The 24623-nt window shown below is 38.3% G+C and overlaps 1 protein-coding gene across 11 annotated transcripts in view; it reads right to left on the reverse strand.

The window, feature by feature from the left end:
• The window catches only part of TBL1X (transducin beta like 1 X-linked), a 201189-nt gene that overhangs the window by 50344 nt on the left and 126222 nt on the right, over positions 1–24623 (reverse strand). For 9 of the 11 annotated variants that reach the window (XM_074858851.1, XM_074858852.1, XM_074858842.1 and 6 more), the window contains one exon: positions 6845–6952. In XM_074858851.1, the coding sequence (XP_074714952.1) occupies positions 6845–6902 (58 nt within the window). In that variant the 5' untranslated portion in view covers positions 6903–6952. Of the gene's footprint in view, positions 1–569; positions 647–6844; positions 6953–22135; positions 22238–24623 lie in introns of all 11 variants that reach the window. The other 2 variants (XM_074858853.1, XM_074858847.1) reach the window with 2 other exon arrangements.

Raw genomic sequence — 24623 nt, forward strand, 5'->3', positions numbered from 1 at the left:
ACAAATAATGCAGCCATAGATTGTTATTGAAACAACACTCAAATGTGTGCTTTATCTCTAGCTGGCAGGATGCCATTTCAAGGATGTATTTTTCCCTCAGCAAACAAAAGGTCTCCATCCTTACTATTACATCATAGCTATGTACAGAGCTTCAAGAGCATTCCAGTCGCTATTGTGTTTAACAGCACCTTTATGTATAAGTTCTTTAAAAGATCTTTGAGGCTCCCCAGCATTGAGCAGAAGGCTGGACTAGCTGAACGTGAGCCCTTGCAGCAAGGAAAGCCAACAGCATCTTGAGCTGTGCTACGAAAAGCATTGCCAACAGATCAGTGGAAGGGATCCTTGCCCTCTGCTCAGCCCTGGTGAGACACGCCTGGAGTACTGTGTCCAGTTCTGGGCTCCCCACTACATGAGAGACAGGGACATACTGGAGAGAGTCCAGTGAAAAGACCACTAAGATGATGACTGGACTGGATCATCTGGCATACAAGGAGAGATTGAGAGAGTTGGGACTGCTCAGCCTGGAGAAGAGAAGGCTCATGGGTGACCTTATTCATGTGCATCAATACCTGCAAGGGATGCAGAGGGTGGAGCCAGGTTCTTCTCAGTGGTGCCGAGTTACAGGATCAGAGGCAAGGAGCACAAACTGAAACACACATGAATTCCATTGAAACAAAATGACTGAGTATTGAATAGGCTGTCCAGGCAGGTTGTGGACTCTCCATCCTTGAAGATATTCAGAACCTGACTGGACACTGCCCTGAGCAACTTGCTGCAGCTAACCCTGCTGTGAGCAGGGGAGTTGGACTAGATGATCTCCAAAGGTCCCTGCAAACCTGAACTATTTTCTGGTTCTGTCATCTCCTGCAATACCATCCAGTCTGAACTATCCTACCATCCTAATGAGACAAATTGGAAGAAAACAAAAAAGTCAAAAGAAAATTTTTTATCTACTGCCTCTACCATCAGTGAACACTATTGTTTTTGCTGTCATGCTGGACAAGTGCTTTTATCGACCAAGTGATTCACTCTTCTAATGAATTATTCTTCAAGGTGTAGATTTTAATAATTTAAGCAAAACCCATGCACTGTACATTTCCCTTCTACCTAGCAGCAGTCTTCCTACGCAAAGAAAGCAGTTAGCTTTGAAGCAAATTTAGCTGACCTATATATGCCAATATTTTATGCTATGTTTAATCTGAACTATTTTCAACATGCACTTCTCTCATCTGTGACTCAGGAACTCTGTGCCATACACAGTTGTTCAAAATACTCTAAACACACATCACATGCAGAAAAAGTATGGACTTCGGAGAAAAATTACATAGACTTATGTTAAGTAAAGACTGCTGCATAAGGCACAAAGTCAAGAGAACTGAATATCGATCTTCAGCATTCCCTATTGCCTGAGAACTTACCCAAGCAAACTGTGCTGCTTCTATTTTGTATAAAATCTCCTTGTTAAAAAAGAGAATGAGCCATAAGGAAGATATTTTCCTTCAAATTTTGTTGCTTCCTTTTAAAAAAATTTTAAATGTCATTGGAAAAATTGTAATTTAGTACTATTCCAGCTACTAGTACCTAGTTGGAAAACATCATGATGATGAAATCCCAGAAGCTTCAGAATATCTGTATTTTGGATTCTCTCGTAAATTTCAAAGGCAGAGTGAGAGTAAAATGCCCTGGATGTGGTGGTTAACAGGAGAGGCTGGTGTTCGCACATGTCTAACTCTACAAAGGATTTTGTGCTGTTATTCACAGAAACGCTTCGTGCTCTATGTGCCCTTGAATCTATGCTTAAAACCTGAGAGAAAAATCTTATCTCTTTTAGGAAAACAAGGAAAATCTGTCAACCATGAACCAAACAGACCACTGCGCTGCTATCACGGTGAATCTACAGAATGAAAACAACTACATTATTAGCTGCCTTAATTTTTATGGTTGGGAAGAAAACAAATGACAATTCTAAAGTATAATGGTAAATCGTCCCAAGTCAGCAGCTAAAAATTTCATTGACATCTTTTTAACAAAAGCATCCAGATAGTGTTTTTATTGTCTTGGACATGGTACAGATTGTACACCGAGGAATAGTTTATCAAGTATATGTCATAAAACATGGAAAAATTCAAACTGAACAGTAAAAGTGTGAGTAAAACCGGGAACTGTTACACAACCTTAACTCTAACAAGTCATTGCCAGACGTCCACTACAATAAATGCCCTACTGGAGAGCTGTATAAGCCACAGACAACTGGGGAGCTGATTTTCAGATAACGATTCTATACTGCAACATGTATGTAAGAATTGACAACTTGGGCTGGGTAGGGAAGGTAATCTAACATAGCGTTTGGACCTATGATAGGATTTGTCATTCACAACAGATGGCAGCACATTTTAGATTAAAAGGTACATGTGAGATTTGATTTCCCTTGGTTTTGCTGTCTCCTCCCCCTTTTCAATTTTCCTTGGAATCCTTATTACTCCCATTGCACTGTACTGCTCTGACCTTCATTCCAAAAGACAAATAATTATCTGTTTCTCTTTTGGGCAGATGAAGAATGTGAAAACTCTATATTCTGAATTCTGTATGTTTTTTTAGAAACACAGCTCTTCACTCTGAAGAAAACCAACAGAAGGACTATGTCAGCAGTGAAGATGGCTGTTCGCAAAAGTATGCTTCTCAGGAGTTTGAAGAGGTGCAAAGCTGAATCAATGTAAGCTGGACGACAGAACTGTGGCTTCTTTGGTATGTCCTGTTTCACTTTTGTGAATGTACCTGCTTTGTTGGTATAACTATGCCCACCACAGGATTATTTTGTGTGCTCCTATCTCCACACTGGTAGTACACTCATAGTGTAGACATAATGTAAGCCTGACTTTAGCAACTGAGGCCGACATTTTCATTTAAAGGTGGTCTTTGAATCAAGACACCTACGAATAAATATAACCTGACTTAAAAGTTTGTCTCTTGGGATAAACAATGCTGGGAAGTACTCAGCACTTTTGAGAATTGGGTCACTTTAAATTGTGCACCAAAAAGCTCATATTCAAAAAGGAGCAAACTGAACATTGCAGGACTTGACTTTTGGATAGGAAGTAATAATCTTAAACTGAAATTAAACACTCTACGTCTTTATACCTCAAGAAGGGGGGCGTTCATGGTCCTAGAGTGGAAGTGACAACACCTAGCCACCATAGTGGTGGAATTTCTGTGCCATCAACCCACGGAGCCTAAATGGAAATTATGCCTGACTGCTTTGTTTTTCTGGGCATAGATAAACCCTGAGAGAGTCACCTATGTGAAGAAACAATTATTTTGTTACTTATTTTAATACAGCTAAGCAATTAGAGCCTTAACTTGTCCAAGTCCTGAAGGGTTTTGACTGCACTGTCCCTGGACCAGGAATCTTCTTCAGCCTGCTTCTCCAGCAGCAGGCAACTCAAAGCAGTCTCCCTGGGTGCATTTTTTTCTGTTAAACCACATGATCAGTCAGTATAACTCATCAAGTGCCACAACTTACTATTTCATTCCATCTGCAAATGTACTCGAAGATCATTTTATATTTCCTTCCAGGTAACTGATAAAGCTATTGAGCAGCATTATGCCAAGAACAGATTCCTGAGTTCCCACTAAAGCAACCTTTGAAATTTCCCAACTCTAATAACTTTTCAAGATGTTTCTGTTAGCCCATTTTCAATCCATTTGGTAACCCCGGATTACACTGATTTTACACACTGTTATTTAATTTCATTTTTAAACACAGTGTTGCAAGACTAAGTAAATGTCATAAAGCAGTCTAACTGTATTACTGTCAGCACAGCTATCTCTGTCAAATTCATTTGTGATTTTGGAAAAAGCAGTATCAAGTTTGTTCGACAAGATCCATTATCCTTCTGTCTGGCATTAGGGATGATGTCATCTCTTTATTTTTTGTTGGAGGTACCTAGTTTCAACCTTCCAGTGATTTTGTTTGACCTATAGTTACCTGGATCATCTTGTTTAACCTTTAAAAATTCTGGTGCAACATTTGCTTTTTCCAGTTCACTGGAACTCCCTTTGGTATGCCAAGATTTGTTAAAAAGCAACAATAATGGTTTAGACAGTTCAACTCTATTAATACTCTGCAAAGTTTTCTAGTCTGACTTGAGAATTAAGGAAGAAATAGAATTATTGAATTTCACTTCTAACTTGAATTTTAGAAAAGATGAACTTCTACTAGAAGACCTGCCAGCATTTTCATAATGAAGTGTAAAGCACACATCAGCATCTTTGCTATAACGTTTCAAATAATCTCAAGTGCTTCTGTGCCTTGCAGCCTCAAAATACGTGAACTATTTTGTCTGCCATATGTATTTCCTTTTGTCTTTTCTCTCTTCCTCCTACCATTTGCCTACATTTTATGGGAAAGCCAGGAAGTTTTACAGGATAAGATTAAAGGACAGATACCTGAAAAACAAACTGAACTTTTTTATGGTCTTGTAAGCAACCTTTATGGCTGTGCTTGATATAATTTTTAGAAGCTTTGGGTTCAGCTAATGTTAGTAAATAATCAATGTGATAACCTTGTTTTCAGTAAACTCCTTAAACTGTAGGGGTTTGAACTTAAACTGCATTTAAACACTAGCCCTCTAAATTTGGTATGCATCGTTTCTGAAGCTACTGATTAAACATTTTTCATCTCCTGCCACATCTTATGGAATTTATACCAGCAGGTGGAAAGGCAAGATGCTGTGTAACAATTTCTGTCTTATTAACCTACTTTATCTGAAAATACAGATACAAAAATTTCTTTGGAAAAAACAATGACAGTATGAAAGAAGTTTCAAATTAAATGTAAGAAGCTTTTTAAATAGATTAGTGGATTCACAATTGGTTATAGCTCTTATTTGCTGAACGGAATTACTAGCAAACTGTCAGGTGTATCTACTAAATTAATACCTAGCATCTAGATTTCAATATGCTCAGTTTGAAGCATATTTGAATATTTCTTCAAATATTTAAACTCATCTTCTACTCTTTTAAATGAGTAAAATACAACAGAGCAGTGGAAATAAAATGTTTTTGTGAAAGCCTTTAGTGTGTGTGGATCAAGTAAGAAAAACTTTTGGCCCTTTACATAAGAAGGTAAAAGCAGTACAACTTGCAGTTAATATGAAAATTTGTATGTGAAGTTCTCCCTAAAATGACAAAAGTGATTGCTTGCTTGTGGGAGATGGGTTACCTAGAAGAACTTCTTCCTGACATTTGGCTGATACCACCATTCTTGATTGACTTTGTAAAGCCTCCTTCTGAATCACTACACAACACTAACCCACCTACCCATCTAACAAAAGGAATAAAAAAGGCTGGTTGTCTTTTTTCACATCTGGAAAAGTTACTGTATTAATACACTGTTGCACAGAATCTCCTACAATACAAATGCAACAATGTAAAACAACTTCAGGATTGTTTAGGCTTCCATTACATCCATCTGTGCATTGCTCTAATGTTCAAAAGCCCTTTCCAGTGTGGTACCCAATAGCTTATTTTTAAAAATAAACTTTGGGTGAAATTTTAGTTTTGTTAGTTCCTATCTTTCTTTCATCTGATTGCATGCCAGAACTAGACTACTTTTTATAAGCTCCATTATTAGAGAGAAGAATATAATGTGAGAAAACAGCTCTAACACAGGCCACAACTGGACTCTCAAAGAACTGTTTTAAAAGACCAAATCCTGAAAAAGTATTATAAATCTTCTCCATTTCAGTGGAGATTCCTTGCATAGGGATTTGGGTTCCTGGGATTGAAATAGTCTTGGAAGTAGAAGAACTAAATCAAAATAGCATATGTAATGAATGCTAGTTACAATGACCAACAGAAGGAGGCTAATCCAGTATCTTCTACATGCTGGATTTTGGTCTCCTGTCCAAGACAGCTCTCAAGTCTTGGGGGCTTCTTCTAAATCTGGCTTTGAGTCTTCTGATAGGAAGACATGTATTTTTTACAGATTTTTTTTTTTGTTTCTTTCAGCATATGAAAACATGAAATATTTTTAGTCAATTCTACTTTTACCAACTCAGAACACAGGGCCAGTACCAAGTAAACTGGGATCATGGCTATAAATCCTTCCTCAGTGTTTCTTACCTCCCCTATCACCTCTGCACTAAGATAACATTTTCCATTAGTGAAGAGAATTTCTACTTCTTGCCATCAAAGAGTGGAATCAAGACTCCAAAACCAAAATAGACCCTAAAATTAAGTTTCCATTTCAATCTTGTTTTTGAAGGAAAGATGGAGGCTTTCCTTCTAAAAGGAAAAGCCCTGTAAAATTATTTTCTGATATGGGAACAGATAGAGGTGGAAGTGATACTAAGACAGAGCCACACTGACACTTGTGCAGCTCAGTTTACATACATAATTACCCTAATGAAATTCTAAAACATCAGATGCTTGCAAGCAAATTTCTCTTTACAGCCAATATAAAACTAATTTAGACAATTCCTCTTTACTTAATAAGTATCTGACAGAATTATTTCACGTAGCTAAGAAAAAAGATTCAAAATTCATGTGCTTTGTGCCTGTGCTGCCAAAAATTACTTTGGCTGAGATGATGTAACTCTACAAAAACATTTGTTATTTATTTTCTTATTTTGCCTAACTGCAATGTTTACTTTGTACCTGCGTATGTTTGCACTTTTATTATGTTCAAGACCATGATTTTAGAGAAACATGGGTTTGTGCAAGAAATATTTAGTCTATCAGTCTGAAACACTCCATGCAACATTCCTAAAGCAACACCATGCAAAAAGCTAATTTTCCCATTTCATCTATGACCTGAAGTTGTGAGGAAAGACAGGACATTTACCCGATTCCTGGAGATAGCGATACACCAAGAAATTCACTTCGTCACTGGTTATGCTCATCTTAGCCCAACCTCAATATGATGAGGTTTACGAGAAGTGTGATCCACGCTCTGTTTAAAGGGAAAGAAAAGAACAGGTTTTGTTTTATCTTGATTTATTATGAAATCTGTTATCAAAATAGAGGTGGGAATTATTAAGATATTTAAAGATCTTATATAGTTATTAGAGCTGTTATGTCCCAATGTGAGGCACCCATTAAATATTGTGAATCAAGTACTCAAACCAAACCGGACCTTTTATTATAAATAAAGAGCAGTATTTAACATATATGAGAGAGTCAGAGGGAGCATTTTAAATCTTGGAAGTTTTTGAAAATGTCAACTCTTTTACTTCTGCGGCTTTCCTACAGGTTCTTTGGACTCTCCTTGTTACTGTGTGAGCACTTCCTTTTCAGGACTGCTGGCAATTATAGTCATGTGTAACACACTAAATCATAACCTTTTTGCAGCCCCAAGTTTGTAATCTAGTTTTCTGTCCAGTAGTTCATCCACTGTAAAGACAGATTCTTTCCTTACAAAACCATGCTACACAGTGAACTTAAATAAAGTTCCCATAAAATAGAAACAAATGTAAATTTAAGATAAGATTACAAATTTTATTACAGGGCAGGGGGAGAGGGAGGAAAAAAAAAAAAAAAGAGAGAACACCATATACCTTGTGCCAACAAGGAATACAAATATCCTGGCATTATATAAAGTTATAATGTCTCTGTTGATTAATGATGAGCAAGAATTAAACTTCAGTTATTCACTTAAGTAATCGTAACCTTTTAGGATGACAGTTTTACTTACTATTTTGGGCATATTCTCTCATAATAAAAACATTGGTTTTAGATGATAAATTTGTTTTGAACATTTTCCATTAAATCTTGATGATTCATTTCTGTTTGGGAATCTGACTTAAGGAGTTTGGTTTTAAAAGCCGTAAGTACTTCTCAGACATAAACTTTGCAACTTTGTCAGCCACACCATACCTATAACTAATCATGTAAAGGTTTGGACGCAGAAGCACACACTATGCTCTTGTCACATATTTCAAATGAAAGACTGTAGGCGTGTGCCGTTTGTTTCAATTTCCCGTATGTCTCTTCTTGGCAAGCGGAAAGGTCTTTGTTCATCGAAAACCTCTTCAGTAATTCCTGTTGCCTAAAGTAGCACCTGCTACTGCAAGCAATGCTGATCAACTACAAGTTTCCCCTGCTGATGATTTAAACCAGCAGGTCACTCATGACTGTAACAGATGTCTGTGCATATTTATGTAAATGGAGGTCTTTCGAACCCTGGTAAGCCTCTTATTCTCCTGGGCTGCTATATTTCATCAATGGCTCGGATGTTGGTTTTCCATAAGAAACCACAGCTTACTAAATTGAGAGACATCTTTCTCAAGTATTCTAGTCTTTATTATTACAATTTGTACTTCACAGAGGACCAGAAGAAACAAAATACTGAAAATTGGGCAGTCTCGATGAGGAAAATTTCATCTACTTTGGAAAGGATGATCACTTTCTGCTAAGATTCTGGCTGAGGACAACATCAGCTGTATCCAACAGCCAGTCCTGTCACACATGCCACATATTGCCCTGGGAAGCCATTTGGTCTCTTTTCTCCTCAATCTCTCATCTGTAAAATGGGCTCAAATTTCTCTGCCACAGGATCAGGAGACTGGAAGCTCTGGTAGCTAGCTGTAAGGGCTTTAGTTACCAAGGTTGGCGACTAGGCAGCGAAAGCACCACTTTCAGGATAACTTTATACATGCTTCTTTCAGATAAACAGACTCGGTTCTGAATAATTAATAAATCCCTGTGCCCCTTTTTGCATAATCATCTCCATACAATGAAGAACAAGGCAGACATTCATGGCAACAGTTAAGGCCATTTCCATCCCTGTCTGAGTACTTAAAATACATCCGTATTGCTGCTATGCCTGTGATAACAATAAATCAAGAAACTTTGATAGCTGTGGGTTTAGAAAAAACATCCGACATAACACTTCTAAAAGCATTTTAAAAATAGCAGTTTCAGAATTTGGTGGTAGGAAAGTTGGTAAAGATGAAACCTCTTACAAAAATTCAGTTTCAGCAATGACGTACTTTGTGGTAAAATGAACTTTATTAAAAAAAAGAAATCAAGAAACTACAGATGCTGTTTCTGGATGCATCCTGCTAATTTAAGACATTAGCACGGTGTTTCCCATATACGGAGGGTTACTTTGGGAATGGGAAGGGAAGGGAAAGGAGGAGTGATATTTTTTGTTCATTTTTCTAAAGACGAATTTTCTTAAATGAATTAAAACCAGAAAAAATCAGCCTGACTGCAAAATAAATAGTCTGACAGCCCCAGAAAATCCTCCACAGCAACTACCTTTGTATCAGAATCCCAAGCACACAGAGTAGTTGGATTTACAATGCATCTTCCCTGAAGTCAGTCAACAGGAATTACTTTGACATATGTGTCGGATCATATCTTTATACACATTGTTACCATGCCACAAATAACCAGATGATCCCCACTCATACATTTAAGGTTTCTTCCCTCCCACAGATGCCAGTGCAGCAATCAGATACACAACTGTAAAGCTTTTACCCATCCGAAGTGATACACAGATCTTGGCTTTGACCCAGAGAAATCTATTCATTAGAAATTTGGCTGAGCTATGAGAAACCATACTCAATTTCATTAACGCTCTCTTTGATTTCCTTCTTCTCCACAGATAAACACCCCAAATAAAAGAGGCTATAGAAGACATGGTGGGGAGGAGAGGAACATACTTATCTTTTATGTATCTCCAATTCTGATTCATAAGGAACAAACAACTAGTCTCCCCGTCAATGAAATTTTTTTAAATGTAGAAATGCAAACTTCTGTAGAAAATCACAGAAACTTTTAGTTATCATTGTGACAGATTTATTTCTGCTAATTGATGGTCTCCTTTTGTTACTGGAGATCAGTATTACGTAGATTAAGAGGTTTTTTAAAGTAATAAATTATAGTTTATAAACAATACTGATGTGCCTTTGGAGACATTTCACATTTAAACCAGCAATAACATCTTAATTCTTCACAATGTCAGGAGTATTTACCAAAAGCATTCAAACATGTGTTTGAGTTTCCTTTACTTGCAACATGTTTTCCTGTACCCAATTACACATAACAGAAAGTTCTCTTTACTTCAAACTTGCCTTAAAGATTTGAGTTGTGATCCTGCACATATTTGAGAATGTCCAAACATGTGAGCAGAGCCTACTAAGACTTCCCAAAGTATAATGGATCCTAAACATTTCACCCTCCCCCAGTGGATGGGTTGTCAAGATCATGCAAAATTAAATTTAACAGTTATTTTAAATAACCACTCGACTCTCAGTTCTGCTGGGACAGGTTTGCAGAAATGCTTCCCATACAGAGGTAAAAACCTGTTTTATTAGCTCAGATACGCTACCGTTGTGCTTCTAGGGCTGCTTGGCTTTTGCTGAATTAAGTCGTTCACCTGGAGTTGAGCTGGCTCCAGCAAAGCTAACCCTGCAGCACACTCCTCTGTGCTCTGGGTAAGCACTGGGAATCTTGCTAATGGGCCATGCAAGTAGGTCTGGAGAAGGCAGTCTTGCATACAGCTGTGGTTCAGCACAGTGCTAGTCAGGTCAACCAAGAATAGTTTACTCACATCCCATCCGCTTCCTCAAGGATTGCTCTTCCTTTGTCTGGCATGTTTTAGCACTGTTGCCAAAAATAAGGGCGATCTCGCTGAAGAATCGAGGGAAAATAATTTTTTCAACTTTGAAATAGCATCTGAAGACGCAACTCCTCTGCCTCTCTTCTAAATGATGCTCACTGGGTCCTTCAGGGCCATGTCCTGCCCTCCAGGCTAACCCTGGGGCAAAGGACAGCCGAGGCTATTTCAGGAAAGGAGTTTACTTACATTTGCTACTTGAAGCAGCATTGCCATCCACAGGGACTGGGAGTCACCAGTCAATCTTCCACTCAGGAAGGCAGAAACAGGCCAGACATTTAGGGAAAACACCTAAACTAAAACCTAAACCTGAAACCTAAATAGGAAGCCATGCACTTCCCATTTCTGCATCCAGCCCTGCTGACAGAAATTCATCAGACAGCTAGTATGGCCCTCCTCTTACCCCCTGAAGAACTTCGCAAGTTCCAGTCTGCTTTAACTGAGTGCTGAGCAGTTGTCAGCTTCTTGGCGGACTTTTTTTGGGGTCATTATTGTTAAATAAACACCCACCCCTTAAAAAAAAACAAACCCACAAATTTGCATTTATCTCCTGGTGGGGTTCTACTATTTACCTACTTATTTGACAAGGCTAGGCCAAAAGGTCTTTTCCCAACAAAGTTTAGATAACAACATTGTCATTAAAATGATAAGGGGTGAGAGAAATTGTGTATTTGCTTTGGGGAAGAAAAAGGCAAAAATTAGAGGTGTCATAGAGATTCCAGAAAATTCAAATATTTAATGTCATCAAATTGATGCCCTTCTGCATGGGAACTGGAGTTCACATACTTGTGCTCCTGTTTTCTCATCCAAGATGGCTCCACGCACCAAGGCGTGTCTCTCAGGACCCACTACATTCTCCTCATCTTGGAGAAGAGAATGTGAACATGAGAACTAAAATAGACTCTACGAAGGCACCGTGACAGCATAGCCAAATCAATGTGTTACTGCTTTGCATATGCTCTGTAGTTTAATGAAAAACATTTCCCAAAGCCAGAAGCCACTTCTGACAAAACAAGTCACTTAGTCAATCTCAGTATTTTCTGTTGAAAAATACTTTCATCAGAAACTTTCAATGAGCCCTACACTTCTGTATTTCTATGCTATGTCTTACCATAGAGCCAGAACAGAGTCAGTAACCAGCAGCTCTTCCCCAAAGGCTAACGAGCTCTGCTTGGCCCACGCCATTGCATTCTTCAGTCTTGGCATTTATCACAGCTGCCTCTTCTTGATGAGGAACTCCAATATGTTTCTTTCCCAAAATGCCAAAACCAAACTTCTGGAGAGGAAAAGAGCACACTCGGCCCGTTCTCCCCTTGCAGACTCTCCTCCCATTTCATGCAGCTAAAGAGTAAAACATCTCTTCTTTACAAGCATCCTGACAAGGGAATGAGACCATTGCATTCCTGCTGTCTGCAAGGTACGGAGCATGCAAGACAGTTCTTTCCAAACTCCACCTATGGCCAGTCACCAAAATAACAGCTAGCTTTGTTCAAAATGCAGCTTGTGCATGCAGGACTTCCAGACTCCTCCTTGTGAGCTTGAACTTGACACTTTAAAAAAACTAAACCTAAATATAAACAGTTGTCCCTTCTAGGGATCATGCACTTAAGAAAGCAAATAGAGATGTGCTCACAGTAAGACCCGCACCATATCTCCCTGGCCTTTCTTAACCAGGAGGCAAATAGTTAACTACCCTCGTCCTCTAAATGATCACCACAGGTCATCCGAACTATTTAACAACAAAAATGAGGCAACCAAAACCTCTCAGAGCTATTGTCCTAGGCTCTTTACAGATGCTCATAGATGTCTTTGCATCACTTACACTGCTACTATTTAGAGGTTTTCTTCACAAACACAGTTAACAAATTTGTTGTTTTGGGGAAAGGAAAGCTAAGGTAGTGCAGAACAGGGTAACCTCCTTCAGGAATGGGTATTGTGCTGTACAGTATGTCCTGTCTCACTTAGAGCTCTGTCACCGACATTTATAGCAGCTCAATAAGGACAGGGACCTCAAAGTGAAAAGGCAATAGGCTTGTCACAAAACCTCCACTGCCAAATGTTAAGGCTGGCTCCTCTTCTTTGGGTTTTGTTTTTAAGTCTATTTATTTACACTGACCTTCTGTTGATTTTTAAAAGGCCACACTAAATCGAAACAAAGCCAGGGAGCCCCAGCTCATCCCCATTCTCATCGCTGCCTGTAAGACTACACTGTCAAAAAGAAGTAACAACTGCATCTGCATCCGAGAGCTTCACAAAAAATGGCACTGATAAAAAAAAGGTCTAGCTTGGATCCTGACATGTTAGGATATCTCACACAATTAATCACTGAACTCAACCATATCAGCGTTCAAAATCTGGTGCCAATTAAAGAAAGAGGAGGTAAAAGGAATGACAACTATAGACATGTGGCAGTCATCATTGAACCTGGAATTCTGTCTTGAAGAGGTCACTCTTGATGAATCAAATGCTGTGTGGGCAAATCTGACAAAAATGGGATTTTCATTTAAATAAAATCTTTGTTCAGGGAGAAAGTCGGTTTATTATACAATACCTATAAAGACGTGCTTTTGAACAGATGAATCTCTCTTATTTTCAAGCATAACTGTGCCTACCGCTATTTATCCTTCAAAAAATCTGCAATAAATTATCAAAATGGTTGCCCTGTCCTGGTAAAATTTTAACAAAATAATACATCATCAAAACATCAAAAAATTTTGAAAAATCAAACCTAATACGAAAATATTAATAAAAATAACTTGGTCAATTAAGCACTGGTGGACATCACTGCTGAAAATTTTATTTCCACATGAATACTATTTTTCTTTAAACTATAAATTACATTTCAAACTGAGAAGCCATTTGGAACCAAACCCACAACTACTTATTTTTAAAAAAGGGCAACAAAAGATATTGCAGCAATTTCTAAGCGTTATTCAAACATTTTTCAATTAATCAACAATTTCCAGTGCAAAATAACTAATTGTCAACAAAAGACAAGCCTTTCAAAATTCCCAGCAAACCCTACTTCCTCTATCAGAAGATGCAGAACTGTGCATCAGCTCTTTCATACTTATAATCTCTTAGTTTTATCAGGTTATTTTTCAGTTCTCAGCTGGTTTACTTAATTACATCAGCCTCCGGCATTTCAGTGCTAAGAGTTCAAGTGGATCTTTTCCAACTCCCTTTGGTGCAGAATGAAATAGGTTCTCCTGTATTGATCTTTCCTTTCTGGCACTTTGCTAAGGGAAAAAAAAAAAGCAAACAAAACCAACCGCTCTTCTTAATTAGTGCAATTGTGTTATACCTCTTTTACAGCTTAGTTCTAAGAAGAGGCAACTTCAATTATTTTTTTTTCTTTTTTTTTTAATAAACAAAAATAATGTTTACACTAGCATATTGTATGCAAAGCTCCAGGAAGCCAAAAATAAGATTGATGGGAGAGTAAAGGTTGACAGTAGTTCTAGAGCTTGCAAATGAAATGAAATTAATTGTTTCAAAATAAAAAAAGGAATGAATTACAGAGGCTTGAGAAATCAAAACACAGGAGTGGATTTAGTTTAAGAATTAAGATGCCTCATCACTCTTGGAACAACTGAAGTCAATTGGGAATGCTGCCACTAAACACAACCAGAATTTTCTTCCTTACATGAGCACAAAATGGCAATTAGGACAAACTGGGGGACAATAGCATGTGTCCACTGATTTCAAATCAATTAGGCCAAAATACATGATCGTTTGTGCAGTTACTTGTCTGTGTGCACGTGCATTTCCATGTACATGATGCAACAAGAAATGTGTTTTAAATCTTACAAGGACTGCTACATGCTCAAAAAAGTTAAGGAAGATTGCAACCTTAAAAAGATGGCACAATTACTCTATTGATATATGCTTTTCTTGATTTTTGGCAAGAGGAACAGTGTATTAATACTATCTCAAATTTAACTTTTCACTTGATTTACCTGGATTTTTACTAAAACCTCAACAAAACCAAAAGGAGCAAACATTAGCATTTACATTTTTCATCCATGCTTCACATTCACAAAGTACTGAGGTGAAAGGAATATGAGTTCCTACCAGAACTGGTTGTACCTGTTTCATTTTCTTTCTGTGACTGCAGAAATGAGTAAAGTAACACAGCTGAACTTTCAGAATTAACATCCCCCCAAATATTTAGAATAAAGCACAGTTTCTTTTTCAGCTGTTGACAATTTCCCTGACAGCTAACAGTAAAGATCCACCAAAACTTCAATGTGAGGTATCTGAGGCCCAAGCTTGCCCATAAGAATGGATGTAGAAAGACACTCAACTGTGACGAGACAGGCCAAGGTCCAGTAGATAAAACATTTGCCAACTATGCGGCTGGGACAGAAAAGGAGCTTCCAAAAACCTCTATAAGGCCCTGAGCCACCCACTGCATGGGCAGCAGGAGTTAGCAGGCATGATGCCCATTTTAAATGAGGCAACGCCACAGCAAGGAATGCAAGAGCGATGGGCCTGGAAGGACAAGTGAGAGACAGCCTGAAGGCCTTGCCTGAAAGATGTAATATCTGCATATGGCTTTTTTGATTATTTCTGATTTTTATCCTGCAACTTTGCTGTTTAAAATGGTGCAACTCTGGTAGCAGGGGCCCAAATCCTGATTTTTCCTAACACATCTGAGCGCTTTAACTAGGCTGCAGATTCAGGTTGTGTCTTGCTTGTGCACCTTATTTTTGAAGAGCAAGGTAAGGATAAAACATCCATGAGTGGCTTTTACCATGTTCCTTACACAAACTACTTCCTATACCATTCTGATGGCGAACCCTCATTTTAAAAACCACACTGCTATCACCTTACTGGTTGCAATGGTATTAGTGCCAGCTACAGCTGTAGGTATCTCCGCTACTCAACACGTTATGGACAGGCATGGCAGGCATGTTGCATAAACACCATGAGACCAGGGAGGTGATATGCAGTAAGCGTAAAGGGGTTTGAGATCTTTTCATGCTTGTAATCTCATATTTCGTTCCTTTGTCCCAGAGCTGCGGGGTGCGGGAAACGCTCTCCAGGCAAGGGGCAGCAACACAGACACAGCACTGATGCCATGCAGAAGGGCCTGTTTGTCCACATACCTGTAGGTTTGTGTGTTACTCCTTCTCTCCCACAAGGACCAGATACTCAGTAAAACCTGTGTTTCAATTCCATGTACATTTGAATTTCATGCTATTTTAGTATCTTTTAGGACAGCTCGACACAGGTGCACTTAGAGAAAGACTAAACGTGAAAGCCATTCTGGTACATTCTGTTGTTTCTCATGACAACACAGAACTTTTGTGACAAAACCAACCCTTGGACTTTGCAAAGCTCTACGTAGAAAATGATCTAAACCAATAAAAGTCTGCTCTTGGTTAAAAAACTGTATTTTTTTAGCTGTAGGCTGGCGTCACACGGCTGCAAGGCCCTAGAAGTAGCAGTCAGGAGAAGCACCAGCGTTGTTCACACATGGGAAGAGGACAGGCACATCCCTGACCCCTCACAATTTGGGGCCACATGGCAGCCAAGTGAGTGAGAGACACGCTAAGGATCTGCGAAGGTCTAGAGACCAGCTGGGAGCCACAGCAGCCTGGAATGAGGGCTGGATGGCCTCAGGCAAAGGGAATGTGCAGCAACGTCATTAAGGGGGTGGGTTTTTATTAGTTTCTGCTAATAAGCTTAGCAGATGTTACTGGGAACAGTGTGATGTTATTTTTCCGTCATTTATAACTTTATTTTTAATTTTTCCCTCAGAGCAAGCAAAGGCAGTAGATCTTACCACATATTTCAAACTTAACTTGTTTTCCCTGTAGTATTGTTAAAAGTGTAGCTGAGGATTTTTTTTATTTTTATTATTATTATTGTAGAAAGGGAAAAAGTATTTTTCCCATTTCCCTATAATTCCAAAATAGCTGAAAGGATTATACTCTGAGTTCAAGAGGAAAAAATACTTCCAAGACTCACAACACAGAACATTTCACCTCCCAAAACAAGTATTTTGTAAATTTTAGAATATGTGAAAACAAAGAATTATGATGGAAACTATTTCAAACTTTTATTATGGCAGATCCTATTATAAACTATTTATAAAGATATTAACTATGGCCATAAATACTTAATGTTTTCTCTTGAATAATCCTAAGAGAATGTCAGTATTAAATGCTGTAAGGACAAAGATTATATAGAATAGCACAGCAGAACATCAGAAAAATATACACAAATTCAGGATACTTCCCTGCAGTGAATTTCTACCTTCTACCTCCAACATTTAGCTCTTAGTCTCCATGTTTACGGAAGGCATAATACCACTTTCCCTGCTGGAAGGTGGAGAGGGAATGAAGGAGGATGGAGAGACATAATTTGCTTTCAGAGGATGCCTGCAGAAACTTCTATGCAACCACCAGAGTAAAAGCTTATTTCTAAGTTACTTTTCTGCATTCACATTGCTAAATATTTCATAAACTTCCCATAAAAATCAATACAAAGAATTAAGACTGAGAAATCTCCGTTTTATGAAAACCACCTCAACGCCAACTTCAGATACTGTTTTCTTCTTTATTTAACTTTTCCTCTGTACGCTCTATATCCAGACTGCAAATAGGAAAGAAAAATTCAGGCACAGCATATCCAGTAGAATAATCCAAGCTGTACAACCCTATCACACATATTACGTGTCTTTTCATCCATCTTCCTTCCTTTGCATGCTGTAATTTGCCATCAGGGGAGAGGTAGTCTCTGTCATTTTAGGTTTTCCTGGCTTTCTGTCTTACTGATAAGACCTGTGGAATAGTTTGTGCTTCTCCTCTTTAGCTGGAGGGCATTTGACCATTTACAAACACCTCACTGGCCACGTATGGATGTACCAAATGCACAAAGGATTTCTCCCTCTCCCTATCTTCTATCAATTTTTGGTACATTTCAATATAGTATTTTGCTATTTCCTCCAGTCTAGGGATAGCAGGAGACTTAAGCAGCAGCCCTCTGTAAGGTTTGTGCATTCAGACAGTATTTTAAGAGTGACTTGCTAGTCCTCACTAGGTGTTTTCTTTTCCATTTGTAAATGGGTGAAGAATGTACAACACATAAAGAATCTGGTGGCAGCATCATGAAGTCATACATAGCCCTAATATAAATAGCAAAGTCTTATAGATTAAAAGGCAACACTAAGAGGAAAGCTTTTTAACCTACTTTTTTTAAAAGCTAAATAGCCTAGAAACTAAGATGAACTCAAAAATCCTTGGGGAGTCAAGAGACAGACATGACATAATCTAAGTTTTTAATAAAGAAAATTCAGCTGAATACTTCTCAGGAAGGATTCTAATATATTATGACACAGTTATTAGTTAGCTCAGATTAAAAAAAAAAAACAAAACAAAACACTCCCCTGCTTTAAAAAATCAAGATACAGAGAACTGAAGCCTTAAATCCATACATACAAGGTTTGAGAAGCTTTTAAAGGTTTTAATCCCTAGACAAGAATTGTTTCATCAGAGAATAAAAAGATTCTAAGTTTTTAGTCTTCCCTCCAAGAAGGACTCTAGGGAAGCTAGAGGTGATCAGAAGGGTTGAAGTAGATGTCAATCATATGTTTGCTATTACAAAAATATTATAAAAGCCACTGAAAATCAGTAGGATTTTGGGTGCCTAAAGGCTTGAGGGTCACAGGCTGGAAGGGACCTTGGGCGGTCTCTAGTCCAACCCTGTGCCCAAAGGAGGGCCATCTCTGAGGTCAGACCAGGTTGCTCTGGGCTTGGACTAGTCAGGGCTTGAAACCCTTCAAGGCCAGACAGCACAGCCTCCCAGGCTGATCTGCACCGCTGCATCACTCACCATGGGAACACATAGGAAAAAGTCCCTCCTTATACCCAGCCTGAACCTGTTGCAACTTGTACACCCTCCTGCCCTGCACTGCTGTGAAGAGCCCAGCTCTGTCTCCTCAATGATCCCTCGTAGGTGCTGGGGGGCTGTAAGGTACCCCTGAAGCCATCCCTTCTCCAGGCTGTCCCATCTCCCCCAGCTTCTCCCCACAGGGCAAGTGCTCCAGCCCTGCTGCCTTGGGGTCCTCCCAAGCTCCCTCCAGTTTGTCCACATCTTTCCTGTGTCAGGTCCCAAAACTGGATGCAGTATCTAGATGTGGTCTGACAAGTGCCATATAGAGCAGAGCAATCTCTTCCCTTGAACGACTGGCTATGCTCCCACTCATACAGCCCAGCTGATTTGTTTCTTCCAGTTCACATAAACAGAAATTACACTAGTGTTATAAAGATGCAAAACCTCCATAAGGCTTTAAAATGAACATCAGTACTGGTGTTAATTGAAAGGAAGCAATTTTTCCAAATTGGAACAGTCTCACTCATTGTCCTCTTTACTAATTTTGTTTGAAAAATAATTTTTATTTGGAAAAGACATGCAGGAAGGTAGATGGGGTAACACTCCATACTGTCACACCTACTGGATCTTTTAAGGATATTGTAACCAAGCAAGTATTTTAGTCATCCAGCTCCTGGAGCGTAACTCTCAAACGCTAGTTAGCTATGAAATTCCCTCTACAAGGAATGGGGAAAGTTATGTGCCTGTTTCAAAGATTTATGTGTTTTCCTGTAGCCATGGATTAGACACTTGTCTGAGACTAGGATTCATTGCTTCAAATTTCCCCTCCAAATCTAGGCTCCAGTTTGCATCTTTGGCTGTAGAGAACCGACTCAGTAATTTATTAGGAAAAAAAAAATAGAAGAAAGGTGGCAGTGGAAGTGGTATAAGAGATTTAAGACACTGAAGATTAAAGTATTCACTTAAGAATTAGCAGGTTCAAACTTGCATATTCCAGCTCCCAGGAGAACACACTTCGCACCTGGTTACAGGTTGCTGAAACAAAAACTCTGTGGAGCAAAGAATGTGAGACTCACAAGACAGAAGGATGGGGGAAAGCAACAGAGATTTGTAACCCCTCTTAATGATCCCTTGCTTATTGCAGGTGTCTTGCAGCTGAATCATGAACCATATGCATTTCAATTTTTTCAACATCAACGAAAACAGCCATAGTAAGTATGAACATTCATGTATTGTTTAAGATGAGTTTTCATTATTTTTTTCACTCTTCACCATTTTTTACATATGTTTTACATTTCCTTATTAAGGGAAGATAATTTTGGTCTCTTCTTATTTCTACAGAAACTCAAGAGTCTTTGTAGTATTATGCAAGGAGCAGACATCAACACCTATATTTCCGTATGACACATTGTAAGCTTATATTATCACTTATAATTTGACTCCATTTTAACTATTTGGACTGTAAAGCTCCACAGTGAGTGTTTGCCTCAGGCAAAATTTTTTCTGGAAGGCATGCGCAAAAATAGTTCAGTCATTTCAGAGTGAAGGTGGGGAAAACCCAGTTTTGCTGATATTTATACAGCTGTTCCAACGAGAATCTCTAGTGCTTCCACACTTGGGAGCAGGGACTTGACGTTTGGCAGAGATCTCATGGCAACGTACCTTTTCTGTCACAGTGAAAATCCACACAAATTTGACTGAAATAAAACCTCCTGAAAACACTACTCTGCACAGGTTTGTCAGAGGCCTGTAATTGAATTACCAAAATATTTTCCTTGCATTAACTTTGCTTCCTATTCAGGTGACAGGAACTCAGGAGTCTTCTTACACAAGGGAAAGCAGACACATGCTGATGCAGAAGAAAGGGTGAGGGATGGGACAGGGACTGGGAAAGGTGAAGGGCATCATGGCTACAGGCTGCTGGACCATGGAGTTGGTAGTCTCACATGTCTCATCTCCTTCCAGATAGCAGAGAATACTCTTTCATCACAAGTACTTCAGAGGAAAAATTATTACAGCCAAAATATAACACTGATTTTGAAACTTCTCTGCTGTCTTTTATACTAATTTTTATCAGTAGTTTATTCCTGCACATTTAGACCCTAGGATCTTCAATGTCTTATAGCTGTATTTATTAACATCTTTTATTATTTTTATGAGTTAAGGATTTTTCCCCAAGCATTCAATTACAAGACTTAGCTAGTTTAGGGAATTATTTTTAAAAAAATAAAATTTAAAAAGTGTAATTTTTTTCAACAGAAAATAAGATTTTTTTTTTCCCTCTCCCATTTATTTTTTCTCAGTTAAGAACAGGCTTAAATAGCATAGCTGTTTGCTTTCAAGGACCTGTATTTTACTTTGGTCAAATTTGAAAATTGCAGAAACTTTTAGCTCTTAATAAACTGCTAATAACTAGTCAACTCCTTCAAACATCAGAAATGCACACAAACACACACTGTTCAATACATGCTCATTCTCAGGGACTGGATTCAAAGACAGAAAAGGAACACAACTTTTTCTTGTCAATGCCGCTTTTAAAATGCTGGGGTTTGAGGAGGTACACATTTTGGTACTATAAACTATACAAAAGGAGATCAAATAAAATGCATCAGTGAAGAGCCATCACTTAAATATTTATTCACTACCAACTTGTACAGAACTAATCTTCAGCTTGAGAAAAGGGATATTCTAAACCCTACTGTCTGCAAAGGAAGCAAAGATTTACTCATACGACTTTCACAATGATGCAAAAAATAATTCCTTTCTCTCCTTTATTAACAGATGCTTTAAAATTTAACCTGATGTTTAAGAATGCTTACAATCCTCTAGGTCCAAAAGACATCTTTTCCCCACCAAATACACTGATGCATATGTTCCTCTTTTCAATCTTGTGAAAGAAATCTTAAAGAGAAGAAAAGGTTTGACCAATTCTACATTTCATACTAATACATCACTGCTACTTGATATGGTAATAACTTTTTGTTCTCTTTAAGAAAAGGAAAAATAATACTCCCAAAGATATTTTGTAAACAAATTTTAGTTTTTAGCTGCTGATACTTTAAATCTAGACCTATGTGCAAGTCTCCCACAATTATTAAAAACTGTAAAATACTCTGTAAGACATGTAGCCACTAAGATTCAATGGCTATCTATTTATGAATGAAAGCCTTAAAACTGTTTTACTTTATGTGAGCTAACCAGTAAGAGGATAATAGCATGTCTCTTTTTTTTAAACTTAAACTCTCAGCTTTCCTTATTTTAAGACCTGACATGGGCACACCCATACAGCACTTATCATACACCCAGAATCAAGCAACTTAAGACTTTTTTTGAGGGGTTAATAATTTAGGCACATCTCACTGACAAAGAAAACCAGTTATTATTAGTAATAAAATCTGCATTCCTTTTGGAAGGATTACAATATAAAAAGCAGGAAAATAAAACACCATATGGGGTATTTTTATACAATCAATATCGAGAACAATCATCTAAGAAAAGCATAGTTTTATGCACATGGAAATGCCAGTTCTCACATAAAGAGATAGATATCCTAACTTGGGAGTTAACAGTGTCACTACTAATGACTTTTTATTGGTCTGTATCTTCAAAGTGGTCTTAAAACATTAACTAATACATCTTAGATGTTTCTGTGTAGGTTTTGGTGCTTACACAGAGGTTCTCAGGCTCTCATTAGATGTCAGCAATGGTTTAACCATTACAGTCGTAAGTCACCACATCCACTCTCTTCCAAAGTGAAGGAACACATTGCATCTGTGACAAACATAAATGTAAAGCACACGTTTTGCAAATCCACATCTCTAACCTCTCTGATCATTTCAATTGTTAGTAACAAAGATAATCTGTCTTTCTAGTTATGCCTCAAGTTATACCATAACATAAACTGCCAATAATGTTACTATGTAAGAATGGCTGTTAAAAGACTTTTGAGTAATCCTTCTGACACAACATATTAAAAAAAGATCAGAAACATTCACCCATGTGTCAGCTGTTCATTTGCGCCCCTCACCCCCACCCCCGGCCCCAGCCCTGCTTTAACCCAGCTTTCAGCTCCTACTGATTCTGTGTGCCATCACAGCAGCAGTAACCAGCAGAGCTGCATCCATCCTCACCGGTGAACTTCCACAAAGCACCTCTTAATTAGTGCAGGGGGTGGCTGACATGCTCTGGGTGAAGGTTCAAGTGCTAGATCATCTCCAGATGAATGATCTCTCAACTGAGTTGCATATTTTTGAATATAAAAATCAAGGAGAGGTGGAGGAAAGAGAAGCCCAGGGACAAGAAGTCAAACAAATTCCTACCAGCATGGAGATGGAAGTAAATAACAAATACATCACTGACTTAAAAATATTCTAATGAATCCAACAGCCCTGTGAATGCACACACAGTATTGTTACTTCATCACTAAATATGGTCCAGTTCCTTATATTATTAAATTTGTAAAATATTCTGTAACACATATAGAGTCATTAAGATGCAATGGATAACTGTTAATATTAAATGAAACCCTTAAAATTGTTTTAATTCATGTGAGCTAACCAGTGAGAGAATAATAGCATGTCTCAATACATCAACTCTTACAATCACCTTTCTAAATAAATACTCCACTGCACCAGCTTTATTTTTAAATTGGGGCATTTGGTTTACCTCAAGTGAAATGCACAACTTCTATTTAAATTTTTTATATTAATCATTTTTGTTTATAAGGACACTTATTTAAATTTTGTGCTCATGTGAAGTCATTTAAAACCAAGTTGCTAGAATGACTATGAGGTGAAGCTGAAGGGGCAAACCATTTACACTTGATGTCTACAATCACTAATCCATAGGACATAGAACCATGTAACACACAAATTACCACTGAGACACAGCACCTCATCAAGTCACCTTACAATGGGTGATTGTTAAAATTAAAATTGCAAAGGCTCCTAACTGATATGGTCTCTCCTGCCACCAGCTGCTGGAGAAGTCATCTGTTATTCCGCAAAGGCAAACCCATTCCCTGAGCTTCTCTCTGGAACCAGCCAGCTGAGCCAGAGAAGAGGCATCATGAGCTTTCCTATGTGGCAAGGTCTGAGCAGTTTGAACTGTGGGACTTAAATTCAGGGACTGGTGGCAAACTGCATGGTGAGAAAGTTGATGGGTTGGACCACGGGGGCGTGGAAGAAAAGCTTCAATGAAAGGGCAACAACACACACACAGCGAAGAGGGAGGAGGCTGCCAAATTGTGGGAAGCAGCCTAGTGAGAGCCGTGACGGGCGAGAGTGCCAGCTGAAGTGAGGCTCCATTCCGAGAGCAAAGAAATGGTTTCCTATTTAATTCCTGCTGTTTAATTTCACCCTCTAATGGCATTTAAGAAACACCATTTACTTTGATTACAGGTGAGTCTATAAAACAGAAAAGTTGCACAACTGCTTCTGCCTCAAGTCTGTATTCCAAAGATTTTGCAACTCCTGAAACTCCCACACCACATTCCCCCACTGAAACCACTCAATGGTGCTCAAAAAACCTGGGAAAAAAACCCCAACCTTAATTTGCACACCCCCCCACCCCCCCCAACCACACATGAAAAAAGACTTGTATTCAGCAAGTGGAATGAATAGGTTTCATAGTAGCAGAATTAGTGCCTGTAACTACAGCTCTAACATAAAATGTCATTCTAGTCATTTCAAGAAATCATCCATATTCTTTAGGCATAAGCAGGATAGTTGCTCATGCCACTTTCAGAAGTAAGGTATTACACACAGAAGAGTGGAAAACTATATTGTAAGTAAATATTCCCAAGACAGGAGCTGAAATATTACCAGTAGTAGATGTGAATACACTATTCTGAAGACTTTGTCTTCATTCAGATAAAAGATCAAACTATTTGCACAAAGAAAGAACACAGTCTTGCACACTAAATATTCTTGCACCTCTGGAGAAATAGGAAAAAAGTTCCTCATAGTACCGAGTATATATCCCCTATGTTCTTTTTCCACATTTCAAAGAACTGTATCATTTTATCCAATTGTAAGATAAAAAAATAAACAGGAGACCAAAGAGCTGTGAGTACATCTCTAATCTTGTGTTAATTGAGAAATCAAACTTTCTCTAAAGTCTAAATTTCCCAGCTCTTCCTACTTCCATACATCAGCTT

The sequence above is a fragment of the Strix uralensis genome, chromosome 2, assembly GCF_047716275.1.
Source record: "Strix uralensis isolate ZFMK-TIS-50842 chromosome 2, bStrUra1, whole genome shotgun sequence".
Lineage (NCBI taxonomy): Eukaryota > Metazoa > Chordata > Aves > Strigiformes > Strigidae > Strix > Strix uralensis.